We start from the raw sequence: 19,627 nt of genomic DNA on the forward strand, positions 1-19,627 counted from the left end.
ACAGATAAGGCGAGAAATTCCCATGATATCATATTAAAACATCCATTTCCACCAATACTGAATCATATGCTTGTTGAACTTTTCACCTCTGGAAAAATCAACATTGCTTTTGTTTTATTAAACTAATTTAACCATATTATCAGTTATCTTCATGCACACCGCTGCACTTTATTGAATGTTACAGTAGTTCATCTGGTCTGCAAATGTCACGAGCAAATCGAATCCCACTTCAGAAGCCCATTAGTCCATGTGGCACCCTGAGGGAGATCTGGCTGTCAGCTCCGGTTTACGTCCCAAAACACAACAAGGTTCTGGTATTTTCTTGTTTCCTCTCTTCTGTTTGTGTGCAGCTTCTTTCCAGACTGAGCTGACCTTGGATTTAAAGCAGAGAGGAAGTCCTAACCCCACATCACTGCCTCATTTTAAGAAGGCGTGTTGAAGTGAGACAGAGGCTGTCTTGGGCTAAATATTTCATAGAGAATTAGGCTGCTAATTGATAATCAAGGGAGTGTTTCATGCGTCATCAGAGAGTTTCACTGGTTAGGAGGGATTCGATTTCTCTCCACCGTTCAGAGACAGGGCGATCACTGGTCATGAGTGATGGCGTGACGAGCAGACAGGAAACGACATCTTTCATGGTGACAGCAAACATCACATGCAGAGAGGGACTGTACACATCCAGCTCCCCCCTCAGAGGCAAATTATACACCTCTGTGCATCTTAAGTGTTTGTGGAGTGTCAGCCAGTGAGTTGTAGCCGCCTGCAGAGCCTGAGTCAGCCTCGCAGGCCGCACCCCCCCACACCGCTGAGAGCATAATTAAAAAAGTTGTTCAGCTCTGAAGCGTAGTGGCACCGGCAGCTTGGCTCCACCTGACAGAGGATGGGCAAGAGAGGATTTGGAGTCAGGTGTCTCCCCTCACTGTAGTGTGGGTACTGTCAGTTCAAAATCAGATCTGGTACTCTTAATTATTTATTGACCAAAGTAGCTTCACCTCCAAACTGAAATGTTTGTAGAAACTTTATAGCACCTCAGCTGGGGATCTGTGTTTACTCAAACTGTTTGCATTTGTCTTCTAATTCATCACGTTGCAGCCCGACAGATAGTGGATACCTGAGGCAGATACTGATATTGATGTGTAACAGTACAAAGATTCAGTAACAGTACATCATTTTTGTCATATTTGTTGCAAGGATCTCTAAAACCCAGTGATTAAAGGATTATTGCAGATTTGTACAGGTGCAGTCATCGATCATGTTGTATTATGAAAGATGGAGGTTAGATCATTGTAGGTCAGTGATAGACTGATGCATTACAGTTTCAACACATGACAAACATGTAACGTACATACTGATGCTAAGTATGAAGCCGTTTTACCTCCTGAGGGACTTTGGGAACATTATCATCCGTGCAGTCTACACTATGTCCCACCCAGCGGGAATGTAACGAGAGCTGCTGTCAGCATGACAGACTGTGCTGCAGCGTCCACCTGGGGAACCTATTTCCATTCTGGGTGACCTTACCCACTGTGAACTCAACCCACCCCTTCCTGGTTTTGATCAATATGATACATGTAAAACATGAGACAACAAGGTTTAAAGGTCCCATATTATATGAAGATAGATGTCCATGTGTTTTTTGATTATAAAGCAGATCTAGGTTCTATATTAATACTGTGAAAGTATCAAAGCCTCAGTCCACAGAGAAATGCACACAGCCTGTATTCAGAAATTGAGCCTTAAAATCAGCCGTCAGGACTTCTGGAACTTTGTGATGTCACAACAGAGCAGTCACCGCTCTCAGCCATGCCTCAAGCCCTGCCCTCCTGGACACACCATCCAACGTTTCGGAATTTGGTTTCTCTGTGTTTACCTGAAATCTGCTATATTTTTATTCAGTCACTCAGAAAGAAGTCAGCCAATCAGAGGTTCAGATCCCCTCTTCTGATTGGCTCACCAACCTGTTGTTACTAGAGCTCCAGAGAGAAGCCTGAGAGAGGAGATGTAAAACTACACTGAGATGGTTTTTGGTTCTTAAAACCACAAATATATCTTCTTATGGATATCAACACTTCAGATAAAACACTGGAGAAGTGTAAAATATGGGACCTTTAAGACTAATGTTATAGTAATGGAAAAAAACATTTACAAAGCTTAACCCAAACCAAATCAAACCAATCGTGACGTGGTGCAGCTTAAAACAGTACAAAAGGAACTCAGTTGTTCAGGGAGGCCAGGAGGCAACAAACAGACGTGAAACTGTGAGATTCAGTGAGCGCCACAACTAACTGCATCACCACGGATGATCTTCAGAAAGCCAGTGAACTGAATGAATTTCACCTCAGGTTTCAGAGTCAGGATTTTGCAGGAACACTGCTAGAGACCATTTCAAGTGACTCTGACACCAGGTCAGTTACTGACTGAGTCACTCTTCATTATAGACCGATAGCTTGAACTCCAGTTGTCATGAAATGTTTGGAAAAATGCATGTTTACCTTATTCAAAGCACATATAAATCCATTGTTAGATCCTTGCTGATAGACAGAAGAAGGGCAATAATCGGGCTGTTAACAGCGTCACCTTTCTGATTCTTAAGTATCTGGAGGACACTAAAGCTAATGTGCCCTCGCTTTCTGTTGATTATTTCAGCATTTGACACTCTTCATCCTGACCGACAGATACAGAAAGTGCAACTAAAAAATACTGCAACTAATACAACTGCTACTGCCAGAACTACAGGCAGTTATACTGTTGTTTGCACTTGTATACTGCTACTGTTATTGCACCTACCTCTTCTGTTACTGTTACTACAAATACAACATCCAGCATCACCTCAGCTGCTCCGCCTCCTTCTTTCATTCATCCCCTAAGCTCCACTTCAAGCTGAAGAGCCGCCTCCTTCCTGCTTCTCTCTGTCATTTCAAGAAAGCATGAAAATGTACCGCTGCTGCCTCTTAGCAAGCAGCAGACGCTCACCCAGCTGTGTGGTGTTAGCTGCGTGTGGAGCTCCCGATGCTCCCGATGCTGCTGTTTAACATGTGACCACCACTGTCACTGCAGCCATCAGCATCAACACTACTCCTACAATCAGACTGATGACGGACAGGGGGGGGGGGGGTTGTGTTGTGTCGCTGACAGGTTGTCTGGACATTTAACCCTGATGAGCATGACGATTGTGTTAAAATCAAACACACCCCTAAACTTTCTGAACCAGCTTCTGTTTGGAAAAAGTCAGATATTTTCAACACATCACTGGATAGAAAGTCCACCAACAGTGATCCCATGTAAAGACCGAGACATCATGAATGATGAACAGGCTTGAATGATACTCAAAATGTTATATTTTCATACAGTCCAGCCTAAATATTGCTATGTATGATATACTGGCACACTGTATATCATTTTTAGTAATAATAACTGTTTGGCTCTTCTCTTTTCTCTTCATGATCATACACTCTCTCTCTCTCTCTCTCTCTCTCTCTCTCTCTCTCTCTCTCTCTCTCTCTCTCTCTCTCTCTCTCTCTCTCTGTCATTTTATCAGATTCAGTTTTTCAGTTGAATTTTCTGTCGTCATTGTCGTTATAAATTTTGCCTCATCATATTCTTTCCATCTCTCTCTTATCCTTTCTGCTTTTCTCTATTCCCTCCTCTGTTGAAGTACACACGCTCTCTCTGCATAACAGCACACACACACGCACAGACACACACACAAATCCTGAATGATAGACAGGGCTCAGAGCAGGACACAGTTTCCTTAAACATGTCAGAGACTAGAAATATTTATTTCTCAGGGACACGAGTGAACAGCTGTCAGGGCAACCGGAATCATATTTCTATACAGAGTCTAGACCGGTGGTTTCCAATCGTTACCAACTCATGAAAATCTCAAACATACTGGCAGCTCACGTCCAACCCCTTAACAATAGGGAGGACAAATGAAGCCTTCTCAACACTTTTTATTTTAATGATCACGATCGAGCACTCGAGACTGAAATGAAAGCACAGGAAGCTCAAATGTCTTTATTGTTTGACAGGGAGACATCACTTCTCGATTAACCTGCTGTCCTTGACTCTTTCCTTTTAACTCTTCCTGTTGCTAACCAGCTATCCATTTCAATACTCCAGTATTTGCCATAGGTGTGATCTTTTAATGCGCAATCAGACTGAGATAGCAAACAAGTATACGATGTGATCCTGCCAGTGCCAAAATAAAGGTTCATCATCATTGTCTTATCACAGTGACAAGCCTTAATATGAGAAAAAGAAACAATGAAAGGATTTTAATGGTTTTAAAACACTTAAAAACATTATTTAGATTTTTTATTTTTTTTTATTATTTTTTTTTTTGTAATAATGGCACCAAAACTTTACTGTTTTCCAAATGATTTGTCAGTCCTCTTGCAATACCTTCATGATCCACCAGTGGACCCCGACCCACAGGTTGGGAACCACTGGTCTCTACTATGCCAGCTAATGTGGGAAACATGAAAAAAAAATGACATCATCTTTTAATAATGGCCTGATTTTCTAAAATATTTCCCACATTTTTTTGAATGCCTTTATTTTCAAACCTGTCCTCACTTTCAACAACTTGTCTTGCTCACGTTTCAAAAAATGTCCTCACTCTGCAACAAAAACAATCACGTGCTTTTTTTGATACATGACATTCTCCTCTGTTGTATTCTAATGTTTTGTCTTTACACTAATCCTGCAAAGCTTTTTTGTCTCCTGTCACTGTTCTCTTCAGTATTTCCCATCTGTCCTCTCTTATCATCAGTGTCCCCCCCTGCCTTCATTCAGACAGGAATGGACATTATCTAATACTAATCAATGCTGCGCCACAAATCATCTTAAGCAGCTGTAATTATGCTGCATAGTACATACAAGGCTCTGGAGACTCTTTGTCTGCAGCTCAGAGTAAATCACAAATTCATCAGACTGTCATTTTCAAACCGACTCCTCTCTGGATTGTTGTATCCAGATGAAGCCTCTTCAGCTGAACTAACCTCAAACTGTCCGCAACTTTAGACGACGTCCCTCTAAGATTTTCTGACACTGAGAAAATATGCATTCGCTTTTATTTTAGACTGGAGCTTCTCACCTGCTCCAGCGCAGTTACAGTGAATCAAGACAGTTTATGTACTCGATCACAGTCAGAGCAGAGCATCCTGCTGTGACCACTGCACAAGCCCTTTAAAAGAGATGAGGCGAGGAACAAAGGAAAGAAGGAAGGAAAGAAGGACACACCGAAGGTCTTACAGTAAAACCTCTTAAAGGAATATTTAAAATGCCTTCAAGCTGCTCTTAAATCCAGGAAATCCATCCAGGAAAATTGTATGAATTTTATGAAGACAGTGATGTAAGAATTACTCTCATCTAAAGTAGCAATATGACAATATGAAGATACTCCATAACAAGTGAAGGCCCCACATTCAAATGATTTGTCTGAAATAAATCGTTTTTATCATCCAAAAGTAAAGAAGAGGAAGAACAGCAGCCAAACACACAGCAACGTGCAGCAGCAAACAAGACCTTCTCATTACTGTTCACAGATGATTCATCAACAGTGCACTAATTAACAGGATAATTCATATTTGAAAAGCCCTCAGCTGCATCTTTGAATCTAAATGCTCTTAATAGAAAATGACATCCATCAGTTTCATGTTGTGGCAGGTGGAGGTGGAGCTTATTGGAATTATTAAAGGCAGTTTATCACAAAGCATCATATCTTATAAGATCATTTCATTATAAGGTTTCTATGCAAAATCTTCATCTTAAACTCGCAAATAAATATAGTGGCTAAGTGAAATAAAGTTTTTAGCGCTGAAACGGAGAGCAGTAATACAGTTGAAAATGGAAACACTTAAGTAAAGTACAAGTGCCTTCAAACTGTACTGAAGCACTTTGCTTACTGCAAAGTTACCTTGCACCACAGAGAGGCTGCTCTCACTCAGCTGCACATCCACAGTTGGACCTTTCAGTTGTGCATTAATAACACAGATCAACAGAGATCAGCGGTGGAGGAGGTGTTCACTTTTTACTGTAAAAATACTCCAATTCAGAGTCATGAATTTATAATCTTAGTTTTTATCAGAAAAAATGTACTGAATGGATAAAAAGTGAAAAAAAAAAACAAACAGAAAAACCTTTGAGTTATATTATAGTATATGACATAATTATTGCTGATGCATCATCATTTTTATAAACTGGATTTGATACTTAGTAAAAAAAAAAAAAATACATGTATATAGGTTTAGGTTCCCCTTTTGTAAAGACACATGAACAAGCAAAAATACTTCCCTCCACTGCCAGAGATGAAAAAAGTCATCATTAAAGCTATGGGCTGAAAAAAGTCACTTTGTCGCTGTATGAGATCATTAGGCCTGTATGAATGTAATCAGTACTAATAATCAAGGAATATTCAGAGTAATGAGCCAGTAAAAGATAAGATGTAAAAGCATTAGCTCCATCAGTCCGGGCATCGGGATGCGTTGCGCTTTAACTGGGAAACACTGGCTATTGGAATAACATCAGTATTATAGGAAACGTCTTTACTGGTCGTTTGAGAATTAAATAGAATGAAATGAAGTTCGACTCTGCCAGCCTCTCACACCCACACCCACTCGCCCTGCTGTACCTGTCTGCACTGAGCGCCGTGAGTGTGAACACGGACACGCCGACCGAGGTGAGCTGGATGACCGGGATGAGTTTGCACGCCGCCTCGCCGAACACCCACTCCTCGGAGAAGTAGCGGAAGGCGTCCACCGGCACGCAGGTGACCAGCAGCAGCAGGTCTCCCGCCGCCAGGCTGGAGATGAAGATGTTGGGCACGCTCCGCATGGCGCTGTTGGTGATGAAGATCTTCACCAGGGTGATGTTGCCCAGCAGACCCACGGTGATGATCAGGATGTACACCAAGGTCATGACGCAGCGCACGGCGAAGCGGACCGTGTCCCCGCTGTCCGAGGACACCCACCAGCCGGGCTCCTCTGTGGAGTTGGGGCTCAGAGCCTCTTCAGAGTCTCCGGACAGAGCCGGGGACAAGTCAGAGAGGAACTCGTCGTCCATCGCCGGCGCGGGGATCCACAGCGGGACCGGAGGCTTCCGCGCGTAAAGACGCGATGGCAGCGGGGGGGTCTCACTCCCAGGCGACCCGCCAAGGCAGAAACTAACTTTTCCTCACAACTGCAGGCTACCGGCCTGAGGAGAGTTCACCTGCCTGACTGACTGAAGGGCGAGAGGCGACTGATGCCAGTTAAGAGAAGGAGGCACTTCTTTGACACTCTCTCTCTCTCTCTCTCTCTCTCTCTCTCTCTGTGTGTGTGTGTGTGCGTGTGTGAAGGGAAGGGAAGGGAAAGAAGGCATAAGGTGAGGATAGATAGATAGATAGAGGCTGGTGGGGAATAAATGAGAGCTGTCCAGAGTGTTTCAAATTTTCACAATAAATTAATAGTGTGTGTGGGTGTCAGTGAGAGGCGGGGGGGTGGGGTGGGGGGGTGGGGGGGGTCTGAGGGTTCGTGTTCATGTCAGACATCAGGCTAACACAGATATGAACCTGCTCCTGTAGCAACATCACTGCGTCACGGTCAAAGTGTAACATCTGTAATCTGATTACTGTTAACGTCCATCAGGGGTCCCGACCCCCCACAGGTCACTGGAGCGGCTGCACATGAGTATTTTGGGATTATTTGTGTTTTTCATGTCATGTATTGTTCAGTTTGTTTGCATTTAAAAGAGATTAAATATTCACTGAACTGTTAAAGCAGCTGTGCTAACTAATGTTTTTTTAATGAGCAATGGGTCAGATCATTATGCGACGATTCGTTAAATACAGACCTGCGACGGTCAGAGCGGAGAAGTAACTGCTGACTGACATCACTGTTAGTTCCAGGTCAGCCATCGGTCCTAATGATGCCATTCCTTCATTTCATTTCAGACTCTGCAAAAGCCTGAGATGCATTTATAAAAAAAAAAAAGCTGCAGGATCTCTCTCTCTCTCACACACACACACACACACACACACACACACACAGACACACACACACAGGAGTCCACAAGAAGCTTGGATATCCACAGCAGAGTGGGATAAAATACATCAGAGCCTTATCTTCTACTAACACCTGCATGCAAAAACCCAGTAAGTTCACCTTGTGTGGACTAATTCACCGTATCATTAAATGTCCAGGTTTCCTACACACATCCTCTGATCTGGTTTGTTTCCATCACTAGCAGGGATGTAAAGGACAGAAATAAAAGGAGGTAAAACGAACAAATGCAAAAAAAAAAAGAAAATAAATTGTTCTGTGGTCAGAATTGGTTCTGGATTATTGAACCTTGAACCTTTCTCCAGTTTAAAACTCAGAACTTCTACTGGTTTGATTCTGCACATTTGAAAACAACAGGCAGATTAGTTCAATGAGGCAATGCACACATTGAAAGCCACAGAGAAACAATGACAAGTTCAGGAAAAAAAGTCACACAAAAACAGCTCTAACAGCTCTGTCTCAGAAAACTAACACCTCACCTGAACGGTAAAAACATGCAGGTGAAAGTGTGGGAGTCTTCATTAACCAACCACTTTCTCCTCACTTACATCTTTCTACAGTTTCGCCCCGGCGCTGCCAGGCTTGGCCATCTGGAGCTCATGATTCTGCTGCTTCAGTGAACACAAATGGACTTTAAAGCTGACTTTCACAGGCTGAGGATGTCTCTGTCTGCGCCGCCGCCGCCGAAGTCGCAGATGGCAACGTAAAAGGCCTGGCATCACCAGAGCCGGAATATGATCCTGAAGTCATTTCTGATCTCTTAAATTTGAGGTGCACATGAATCAAAGTGGGAGTTATTAGAAATCAGGCCTGTTTTTCCTGCTGTTTTTTTTTTTTTACTGAGGTTTAGCCTCTGTCTTTAATCACCTGACTGTCAAACAGGAAGCGGTGGGATGCATCTGTAAGACTGAAAGGACAAGAGATAACTGCAGGTGGTGGAGGTGTGAGAGGACATGCTCTCTGATGAATAGAAGAGTGGCCCGGGGTCACATTCACTGCGTCATTTCTCTAATGATCCCTAATGTTTCAATCAAAAAAGGCAGAAACACGAGGGAACATTTTCCTAAAACAAATTAGTTATTTATTAGGAATACATTTATGTTGCAAATAAAAGGAGCAAGTTAGTTAACTTGTATCTCAGTGTTAAATTGCAGCCCTTGGAGAGTCCAGTTCATCTTTCAGCTTTGTTCATTACAGCAGATATTACCGGACAGTTGGAAATACATGATAAGATATATATATCTAGCACTTTTGGTTGTAAGAAAATGTAACAACCTCCACTGGAGAGCTTCATTGGTAGGCTTTCAAATGATTTGAGGTTATTAAAAGATGAGATGTTTGAGAAGGATGGAGCTATTGTTGAAGATGTACAATGAAGTGCTATGCTAACATGCTAACATGCTTACATGAAGTCTGACCGTCCAGTTCAAACCTGTGAGTTCAGCTGCGAGTGGGGCCGGACAGAGACCACCCCCTCTGAAGGGTCTCTTGCGATTGTTTGGTTCGCACCCAAGTGCAATTACTGTTTTCACACTTGCCCAAAAGAATGAGCCAAGGGGGAAAACAAACCAGGGTTCAATTTAACCGGAATAAAAAGGTGAGAAAACACCCTTAAAAAAAGAATTTTTAAAAAAGTAACTTTAAATAATAATGATTACTGTGATTGTGTTTGTTCCCATTTTGCATTTTCTGTTCATTTTGTCGAACCCTGTACATTATTATGTGTGCTTTAGTTTGGATGGTTGAACGTGGATGTAATTCCCTAACAAACTCAATGATGGGTAGACACTGAGTGTAGGTGCATATGATGATGATATGTAATAGGACAAACAATACTCCAAACATTAGCTCCATAAAAGGAAAGTGTCTATCTTATCTTCTCTTATCTTATAGCTGATACTGCTTTATGTATTTTTATTAATCAGTCGGCTAAATGAACCACAGAGCCTGGGCCCTCTGGTCTTTTGGTCCTTGCTGTTTTTCTGTGATGTTTTGTTTGTTTTGTGAAGTTTAGGCCTAACAGCTGACCTCAGATCAGCCCTGTCAGTCATGTTGTGCCTGTGACGTCATCACATCAGTCAGGAGCCTATGGGCCCCCGGACACAGAAACTGTCAGAGCCGAAAGTGAACTGAGTCTGAGCCAAGGCGCTTTTCACGCTCCGCTCGGTTCTCTGGCTCCGTTACGAGCCAGCGCTTTGCTGTCAAAGTTGTATCAAGCTTGACATAGTTAGGACGCTTGACACCGGATGCTCCCCGATTGGACCTTCAAAATAAAAGTATGAAATTCGCCACCCCTCCTCACCAAGATAATACTTAACACTCGGTTGTTTTCTGTATGGAAACAATCCTTGTCCAAGGACATTTTAATAGTTTAAATGGTTTAATAGTTTAAATCTTCATCATCTTCAAGTTGACACACGGTCAGAGATGTGGTCATCAAAACTGTGGTCTGTAATGACACTGTTCATGTTTTATTTGTTGTATACACATGATCAAAATCTGCAACCAGCGTTTTGAGGATTTTTATTACTTATTATTACTTTGGTCTTAAATTATGAATTCACACACTTCCTGATGTGTTTATTGCTTCAGTTTTTTCAGGTTGTTTTCTATTTGCTGCTCAATATAATGTTATATTTCATTAGAAATAGCTTCTGTGATTTTGCAAACCTTAGATCCTTGTAACACATATGGCCCACTGTAGCCATTCTACTTATAGCCTACATCATACTTTAATATTGAACAGTGATGTTAAAAGCTTGGTCATTTTTCTTTCCCAGTGGATCATTATTTAACAGCTACAATGACCCTTGTATTCCTGGTGTTCAGTTTTTGTATAGGCCCAGTCTATTAGCCTCTCCATTTTAAGGCCGTTCTTTCTCAGGCGCCTGTGTTTATTTTGAATGATGTGACCGGAAGTGCGGCGAGTTAATTCCTTCTGACTTGACACTGCTCTCTGTCCCGCAAGGTCCCGCAACTGGCATGAGTTTAGGATCCCTGAGTGGAAAAAAGAGGGGGGAATGAACAACACGCCGCCAGGATTACGGTTGGTGTGTGGACTTCCATTTTTATTTGACTTTGTCCAGTTTTGGCTTTTGGGATTTGAACTTTGATCGTGGGTTTCTTTCTGTGTTGGTGGCTGGTCGCTCGTGGACTGTATTGGGGACAACAGCAGCTCCGTGAATGCTCTTCCAGAAGTATTTGCAGTGCAGGGTGTGTTGTCATCACTCTTGTTTTTGACTTTTTATTTTTCTGGTCGACATTTAGTCATGTGTCAAAGAAATGTAAAAGAAAAACAAAAAAAAGAAAGAAAGAAAAACAGACTCCATTCAAACCAAACAGTAAGCTTTGTGTGGAAAAGTGTTAAAATGTCCATAACAGATTTATTTCTCATATTTAAAGTGGAGCTATACATCGCAATAGTTCAGTTCTAACTCAGAATCAACTCAACAGACATTTGTTATAAATAAAGCTTAAAATCTGAAAGGTAACTTTAAAAAATGGAAGAAAAATCCATTAAGTTCAGTTGAGCTCCCATGGTCCTTTACCTAACTAGGTGCATTGTATTTTTGTTGCATGTTTGCCATCTCTCCCTCTGCATTGTGTGCAACAGGAGGTTGTTTTTTCGCTGACATAGTTCTACAGGGATTATAATGCAGGGACCACATGCCCTCCCAGGCCATTGTTTGCCCCTCAGTCTCTGTTGTCCTTTTTCTATTGAGTGAGTCAATTGATGGAGGGATAAAAGGCAAAAAAAATATGCATTGACACGGGCTTTCAGGACAGAGAGAGAGAGAGGGAGAGGGTTCAGTTGGAGATTTTGGAGCCCGACTGTTGGTGGCCTTTAACTGGTGCCAGCGGCAAACCGGGCCATGAGGGCCCAGAGCAGCCCTGGAATTAAACTGGGGAGATCGACAAGCAAACCATGTCTTTAAACTACATCAAAAACTTCTATGAAGGATGCGTAAGTAGATAACAATGGCCGACTGTGGGGATTTTGTTGTTGCTTCCATCCAGGCCTATCTCACTGACACTTTCTAGCCTTTCAGGATGTGACAGTTACAGAGGAGCAATGCAGAACAATTATCCCTCCTGAGGCCTAAGATGAAAAGACATTGATCTGTTTTCATTCTTAGCTTTTTTAATCCATCTACCTTTACCTCTGTCTTCATGTAGCTGAGTGGCATATTTGTAAGGCAAGAAGGTTCTTTGCTTTGTGAGAGTGTCACTTAGGCCTTTTTCTGGTAAACATGACTCAGTGTTAGTGTCAGGACAGAGCAGGTAGAGAGAGGAGATGGGAAATGTTTCCTCTGAATGGGTTTTGTTTTAGCCTTCAGAGTTCAGGGCCTCAGTGAGCCACTGTTGCAGCTGCATTTATCTGGCTGACAGAAGCTATTTTCTCTTTGTCTCTGACTGTGTGTGTGGATGTGTGTGTGCATGCCCCTGTGTGTCCTATGCACATTTGTGTGCCGCATGTCTGTGCAATGGAAATGTGAATGCTTGTTTGCATGCATTATGTGTGTGTCTGTGTGTGTCTTTTTGTGCACATAATGAGAGTCTGCCGTTTTGCTTGTGCGTGTACGTTTTAATGTGCACATTTGTGTTACATTGTGTAATTGTGCCTGTGTGTTCATGCTTGCTTACATGTGTCTATCTGCATTTGTGTGTGTGTGTGGGTGTGTGTTCCAGCTCAGGCCTCCTACGGTGATAGGCCAGTTCCACACCTTGTTCTTCGGCTCGGTGCGGATGTTCTTCCTGGGCGTTCTTGGCTTTGCCGTCTACGGGAATGAAGCGCTGCACTTCAGCTGCGACCCTGATCGCCGAGAGCTCAACCTGTACTGCTACAACCAGTTCAGACCCATAACACCTCAGGTAGGACTAAACTAAACTAAACTAAACTAAACTAAACTAAACTAAACTAAACTAAACTAAACTAAACTAAACTAAACTGCAAGGTGAATCCACAATAGCGTAGTAATCACACAGAACTAAGCTAAGCTAAGATGAACTATCTTTTCGAGGTAGTATCGGTCAATATTAACTAATTGCAGACATATCTGTGACTAATGCAGAACTGACAAAGGTGTTCATGTTAGAACAATGACTTAATACAGAATTCAAACAATTTTACATCTGTAAAATGTCCCCCATAAAATTCTTAAAAACTATCATATACATCCTTCACACAAATATTCATCATTTATGACACCAAAAAGAATCAGAAATTGTATTGACATTGTATTAATATTGTTTTAGTCTCAACGATCTAGTATCTGCCTGGCTTTATGATCAGCTCTGACCCTACCATCGACTACTGCAGGTGGAACTAAACTAATCTGGCTTTATTGTGACAAGATTACAGCAGCTAAACATAATTTCATACCTACTTTAGACTGATAATATCAACTAACCACAATTATGGTTAAGTAAAATAAGTTAATCTAAACCATTGTTTAAAAATGTGATCCATAAAACTGTAGTTTACCCAGGAGCTAGCTAAAATTTAACTAAGCTAAACTAAAAGGTAGAACTAAATTACACAGGAGTGAAGCCTACCAGTATAACCATTACATTCCTTTTTCTTTCTCTTTTTTGTCTCTAACTAAGGTAAGATATAAGCTGAACTATACAAAAATAAGACAAGCAAGCTATCTTTAGCCACTGTTATGTGCAGTGACTTAGATGCTAACACAAACTAAATGGCTGTGATTTGGGAGCAATTAAACATTGCAGCAATCATTGAACTCAGCTGGGTTCCTTCCAGCCCCAAAGACATAAATACCATATGTTATATACCTGCTCCATCTGGATGGCCAATTTAAACCGATGTGTCAAGTGATGAAAAATAAATGCACAAACATTCTTTTCCCTTTTAATTCTTGTGCCATCTCTCCCAGTTCAATGCCTTTTCCTTCCTTTCATTCTTCTAACATTTTACTTCACTCGCTCACTCCTCTTAATGATTTCTTCTTTCTTGCTTTGTCCCATCATCTATTTCATGATTCCTCCATTCTGTACCCTATTGTCTCCTTCCATAGGCTTTGCTCACTTCTCCCTTATGTCTGTACTCTCCAGGTTTTCTGGGCATTACAGCTGGTAACAGTACTAGTTCCTGGGGCAGTGTTCCACCTCTACGCAGCCTGTAAGAACATTGACCAGGAGGAAATCCTTGAACGACCCATCTACACCGTCTTCTATATAATTTCTGTTCTCCTACGCATCATTCTGGAAGTCATCGCCTTCTGGCTACAAAGCCACCTCTTTGGCTTTCAGGTCTGTCATTGTAATTATTTTTTAACTTTATGAGTACTAGTCCCGGTCATAGTCACGTATCCAGCCATCCATTTTCAAGTTTCTTATCATGATGGGGTCATTGGGGCAAAAGGACATGCAGAGTGGGCTGTCCCTTACATCCTTTTCACCAACAAATTCCCTAACGTTGTCCTTGGCGGTACACAGGCTCCCCCATGCCAGTCAGGGGATGTCATCCTCCAGGATGTCCCAGGCTGCCAAGGGTTCCCTTTCCAACTGGTCATGCCTAAAACAACTCTAAAAAATAAATCACATCAACTTGCATCTCTCATTTTTCAAAATATGAACTTCATTAAGGAACCCACCCTTTCAAGAAATCCCAATCCATGCAGTTGTTGAGATAGCCCAGTTAGAAGGATTGAGATTTACCTTGACCAATGTGCAGCCTTTTCACAAAGATGTCTGCAGATCCATTTGTAAAAGTCTGAGATACCATGCTAAGAGTCAAGAGACAGAATTGAGTAGGACATAGACCCAATCCAACATTCCAGAAATGGTACAATAAACATCCAGTCCAGCAGTAAAAGACCATTCAGCTCCTATCTGCAATAATCAAGAAGTGTAAAAGGGGGTAAATGAAGATTGAGGAGTGCTACTGGGCCTGAATGTGTCCCTGATCACAAAAGCTTAGCATTTTCAGATAACTCCTAGAACTTGACAGTTAGATGAGGTTTCAGCATTATTGTACTGATGAAAAAGTCAAACTGTATAACACTAATACCAGAATGTATCAAGAATCCTGAGTAACTTTGTCATTTCAGTTTTTAATTCAACCTTAATTCATTCTTCCCAGTAAATGCTAGGTACACCTTGTTGGGTGTATCAGATAGGTACGGCCAGCTAGTACTTTGTAGGACCCACCTAGGGTATCACAATGGGTCATCTTTATAAATCAGGGATAAATATAATGATTTTACAATCACTGCCTGGATCTTCAGACAGTCATGAAAGTATTACCGCCCCGTGTTTCTCTTTTTTCCCCCAGGTCCACCCACTGTACATGTGTGATGCCAGTGCTTTGGAAAAGGCCTTTAACGTGACTAAGTGCATGGTGCCCGAACACTTTGAAAAAACCATCTTCCTCAGTGCCATGTACACTTTCACTGTGATCACCATAATTCTCTGTATTGCTGAGATATTTGAGATACTCTGCCGGCGGCTTGGTTATCTCAACAACCAATGACACATACATACAAGCAAAAACATGCACACAAAAATGACTAAGGGTGAAAATATATGACACTATTTCTGCCAGTTTTTATCAAGCTCTTTGTTAGCTACTGTTGGACTTTTACAAAACAGGAAGCTAACTTAAGAGCGAAACCTCACCTGTGGTCCATCGTGAGTGAGTTGCACGAAGAAATTTGAGAATGTGCGATAATGTCGGAGCTGGCAAGTCTGAAATATTTTCTAGGTGTTTTTTGCCCTTAACTATAGAGTGATCACCTCTAGTTGTATTTCAGATATCAGTGGGTCTGTACTGGCTGTGTCCAAGGGTCTTGTATGGACGTGATGGCCAGAGAATATGCACCTCTGACTCTGAACCGTTGGGGATGGGATAGAAGGATTTCTGGTTTTCTTTATTTCCACAAGATGACTGAAAGAGGGGCGTCAGCCTCATGGTGCTACTAAAAACTGTGATCATGGTCAAATTAGAGCACAAGGAAAGCCCAATTATCTCGAACCTGGTGGCCCATAACAGCTTGAGGGTCCCTAAAACCCTGTTCTTGGAGTTGTACTCAGTTGTACCTGTATGTGATACTCTTGTGGAAGTAACACCCTGGAAGCATTAGCTGCACACATTTTTTTCTATTTGCATAAGGACATCCTGTGCACTAAATTCATCAGAGTTCATCAAACCAATTTGATGCATCTCCTCTTGACTTTGTGTGCTTATGGAGCACCAACATTGGACCTACACAGCTCTATTTCAGGAGATGTCCAGAGTTGCAGAAAGCTCTGATGAAAATGCATCAAGTCTTCATGTAATGTGATAACACCCAACAATGCAATTAATATAACTAGTCACATAATTCTGTATAAAAGTGAAGACAAACACTATAATTAGCTTGTCTTCCAGGTGCTGATCAAACATGACAGGCAGACTATAGAGCTGGCCATGGATGATCACTTGTGTCAATCTGTGACTTGGTAACCTTACCCATGGGCGAGTGAATTGCAGGTGCCATTGCTCCTGACACTTCCATGTGTGACAGTTATCGCTTCCAATATGTGTCTGTTATTGCTTCCAGCCCATTCTGACCTTTACTTCCATTGGCATGAGTGCCACAACTTTGTTGTGGTCCATTGATGGAGTTGTCTGCCTTTTCAGATATCTGTCTCAGCTTGGTGGGTCTTGTAACAGCCTTCAACTTGACCCATAGAATCGAGAAAGGCTGTCTTGAACAGGCCTCCCATCTCATGTACCAGAAAGAATTAAACCAATGGCTCAGTTTACTTCTATGAAATGTAAAGATATCTTTGGACAACAATGTTTCTTGACAAAAATGCCATCACTGAAAATGGTTGAAATGTAGTGGTTTACTCTTAGAGGGTAAAAATCTCCACCAAGGATACTGAATTATTATAAAAATGGGTTTGGTGTAATCATACAAAGAAAAGCAAGGAAAAAAAGACTTCCTTGCTTTGATTTTGAAACTTGGAAAAAAATATTTAAATTTGGGTTACAAATGTGTTGGAATGGAAATATGAAAATATATACGTTTTTTGAGTATCTGAAAAAATATCAATTGCGAACAAGGAGAAAGACTTCGACAAATTGGTTGATATCCAGTGATGACTTGTTGGGAGAGGTTCTGGGCGATGTCACTGTTTCACAAAATGGGTATTGAACCACCTAATGTGTCCCAACATCCAAGGTGAGACAGATGAGGTCTCAGCTGGTGTCATAAATATCACTGTGTAGTGTAGTTCTCAACAGACATGGACAAAATCAGCATAGAAATTTGAAGACGTTTTTAGAGTTTCAAGGCCCTATTGGTGTCATATATATCTGTATCTATATAGATATAGATATATACACATACACATGTATACATATATATTATTTATATAGATATATAAATATTTATATTTGTATATAAAATATATGAGTAATATAACTATTATTTTTATAGCTGAAAAGCAAAACTAAGTGCTCATTCAGTCCGCGTCCATGTCTGATTCTCAACCATCTCTCCTCTACTGTGAAACTCATCAAGGGTGTCCTCTACCCCCCCCCCCCCCCCCCCCCCCCACCTCTTTATATCACCTTTTCCTAGCTTGTGGTATTACACAAAATACTTGCTGTAATTTTGTTCTGGTGTCACTGTCAATGTATTTTGAAAATGATTACCTCTCATGTTTTGTAATGTTTTGGTTTTTTTTTTAATCAGACATCCATCCAACTTTTGTTATGAAGTTTTCAGCAATCTGTTTATCATCTCAGGTACAAAATTGCATTACCAGACAAAAGTGGATCAAACCCTCATTTCAGATCCTTTTAAACCCTTTAAGTAAGCTTTCCTGGCCCTGGGGGACCACTCCAAATGTTCCCAACCTACAGGACCAAAGGGCTGGTTTGCCTGACAGGGTTTAAGAGTATCTGAAACAGGTATGTGACTCCTGTGGTTTGGGTTCGTCTGCATTCTGGTTTATTGTGAGTGGAGGATGGTTTTAAATTTTGCCTCTAAAAATTCTGTCATCAAGACTTAGGCCTTGTTATTAATTAAAATAAAATGTAGAATTCCACATCTGTGCTGTTCAGCTGAAGTAAGAGAATATGGCATGTTAGAGAATTTGATCAAATCTGGGGCCATTTGGTGGAAAACATGGCCCAGATTCAGAATCATCACGTATCCAGCTCATAAGATTCATCATGGGAACAATGTTGAAAACACAAACTCACTGGATGTTTGGAAGTGTCAGTATAATCCCTGAAAACCTCCATGGCTTAAAAACATCTAAAAAGCACTAACCTTGTTTTCAGCTGGAGGTGTCTTGTCAACAGTTTTACAAACATCTCTTTTATAATGCTGGTCTATGGGATAAATACTTGTTGGGGAGTAAGGGATTTTGATATTGCAATATCATGAGTGACCACTAGGGGAAGTTGGCGGTAAGACTGAATGACAGCAGCGTATCTAGCTCCATTAATACATCCATCCTTTCTGGTGTGACCAGGCCATTAATATTTCTAATCTTGACTAAATAGGTCTTGGGTTAACCATTTAAAATACACAATTACACCCTCAGAAAGCAATATTTTTGCTCAGGTTTGCAAGGGTTTTGTTTTTTAATGAAAGTTATTCCATGGGCTGACACCAACGGGCTAATCTTGGTTAAGAGCTTGTTCGAATCTGTACTTGAAACTGTGGCTAACTGTCTTAGAATGATTGAATATATATAGTGACTTGGAAAGTAGATGCCATATTTTGACAAGTTTGAGTCATTGATAAGATTCTGGTGAATAAAGATTGGAATGTTTTTTGGCCTAATGCAGAATTTAAGATTAAATTCTTGTTCTGTTGATGAACGCAACTGTAAACTGTACTGAGTTGTAAATATAAACTATGAGCTGGGAGATATATTGGGATTTTTGGGGCACCACTGAGAACTACTACATATCTTTAATATGTGTTGATGCTTCTTTTGACCACAAATATCAAGATCATTTGTGGAAATTCATCAGCTATGATGCATCATGAAGACGGCTACACCGCATTGAAAATGAACCTTTCATTTTTATATCTTTGATTTTTACTAATATTGTTATATGTTAGTTGTGAAAACGGAGCGAAGACATCATATTTCATATTTCATCAGATGTTGTCTGTCTTTGAGTTAAACACATTTTTTCTTTCACAAATGTCCACAACCTAGCTATGTCAAAGAAAAAGAGGCACACTTTATGACCAACACATACCACATAGTGCTGCTGTTTACTGTAGGTGACCAGTAATTCTCCTACTTGTTTTGTCTTGAGATGATTGATTAAAATTGTCCTACAATTGCCTTTGTTTGATTTTTTTGATGGATTTATTGACTTAATTTCAGTATGTGGAAATATTTACTCTAAAAAGAGTTCAAGAAAGAACTGACGAACCATTTTGGTAAAACATTATAGGAAATGAATTTACCAGTTATTCTTTGTGTTGACTACTTTTAGATCTGCTAGCAAGAAGTCTCAGAGTAACTGAAAGAAACGCAAAAAGTGTTGCCACCGTCCCCAGGCTCCGCTACTTTTTCTGGTGCTGTCAGATTATTTATTTCAT

The 19,627-nt window shown here is 41.0% G+C and overlaps 2 protein-coding genes across 5 annotated transcripts in view; one reads left to right on the forward strand and one right to left on the reverse strand.

Moving 5' to 3' along the window:
- The window catches only part of nmbr (neuromedin B receptor), a 58,253-nt gene extending 50,850 nt beyond the window's left edge, over positions 1-7,403 (reverse strand). The window contains exon 1 of the mRNA XM_071467911.1: positions 6,635-7,403. Within this exon, the coding sequence (XP_071324012.1) occupies positions 6,635-7,065 (431 nt within the window). The 5' untranslated portion in view covers positions 7,066-7,403. The remainder of the gene's footprint in view (positions 1-6,634) is intronic.
- Positions 7,404-10,760: 3,357 nt separating this feature from the next.
- gje1a (gap junction protein epsilon 1a) lies at positions 10,761-18,839 on the forward strand. 4 transcript variants are annotated; one of them, XM_071467970.1, is made up of 4 exons: positions 10,761-11,092; positions 12,732-12,914; positions 14,118-14,315; positions 15,340-18,839. In XM_071467970.1, the coding sequence occupies exons 1-4, from the start codon at positions 11,063-11,065 to the stop codon at positions 15,535-15,537; spliced, it is 609 nt and encodes a 202-aa protein (XP_071324071.1). In that variant the 5' UTR covers positions 10,761-11,062; the 3' UTR covers positions 15,538-18,839. The 4 variants fall into 4 exon arrangements, with proteins under 4 accessions (XP_071324071.1, XP_071324073.1, XP_071324072.1 ...); XM_071467972.1 differs by having other exon boundaries at positions 10,762-11,088; XM_071467971.1 differs by lacking the exon at positions 10,761-11,092 and adding an exon at positions 11,110-11,255.
- The last annotated feature ends 788 nt before the right edge of the window (positions 18,840-19,627 follow it).

The sequence above is a fragment of the Trachinotus anak genome, unplaced genomic scaffold (assembly GCF_046630095.1).
Source record: "Trachinotus anak isolate AG129_WGS33_773 ecotype Australia unplaced genomic scaffold, CSIRO_AGI_Tana_v1 ptg000031l, whole genome shotgun sequence".
Classification (NCBI taxonomy): Eukaryota; Metazoa; Chordata; class Actinopteri; order Carangiformes; family Carangidae; genus Trachinotus; species Trachinotus anak.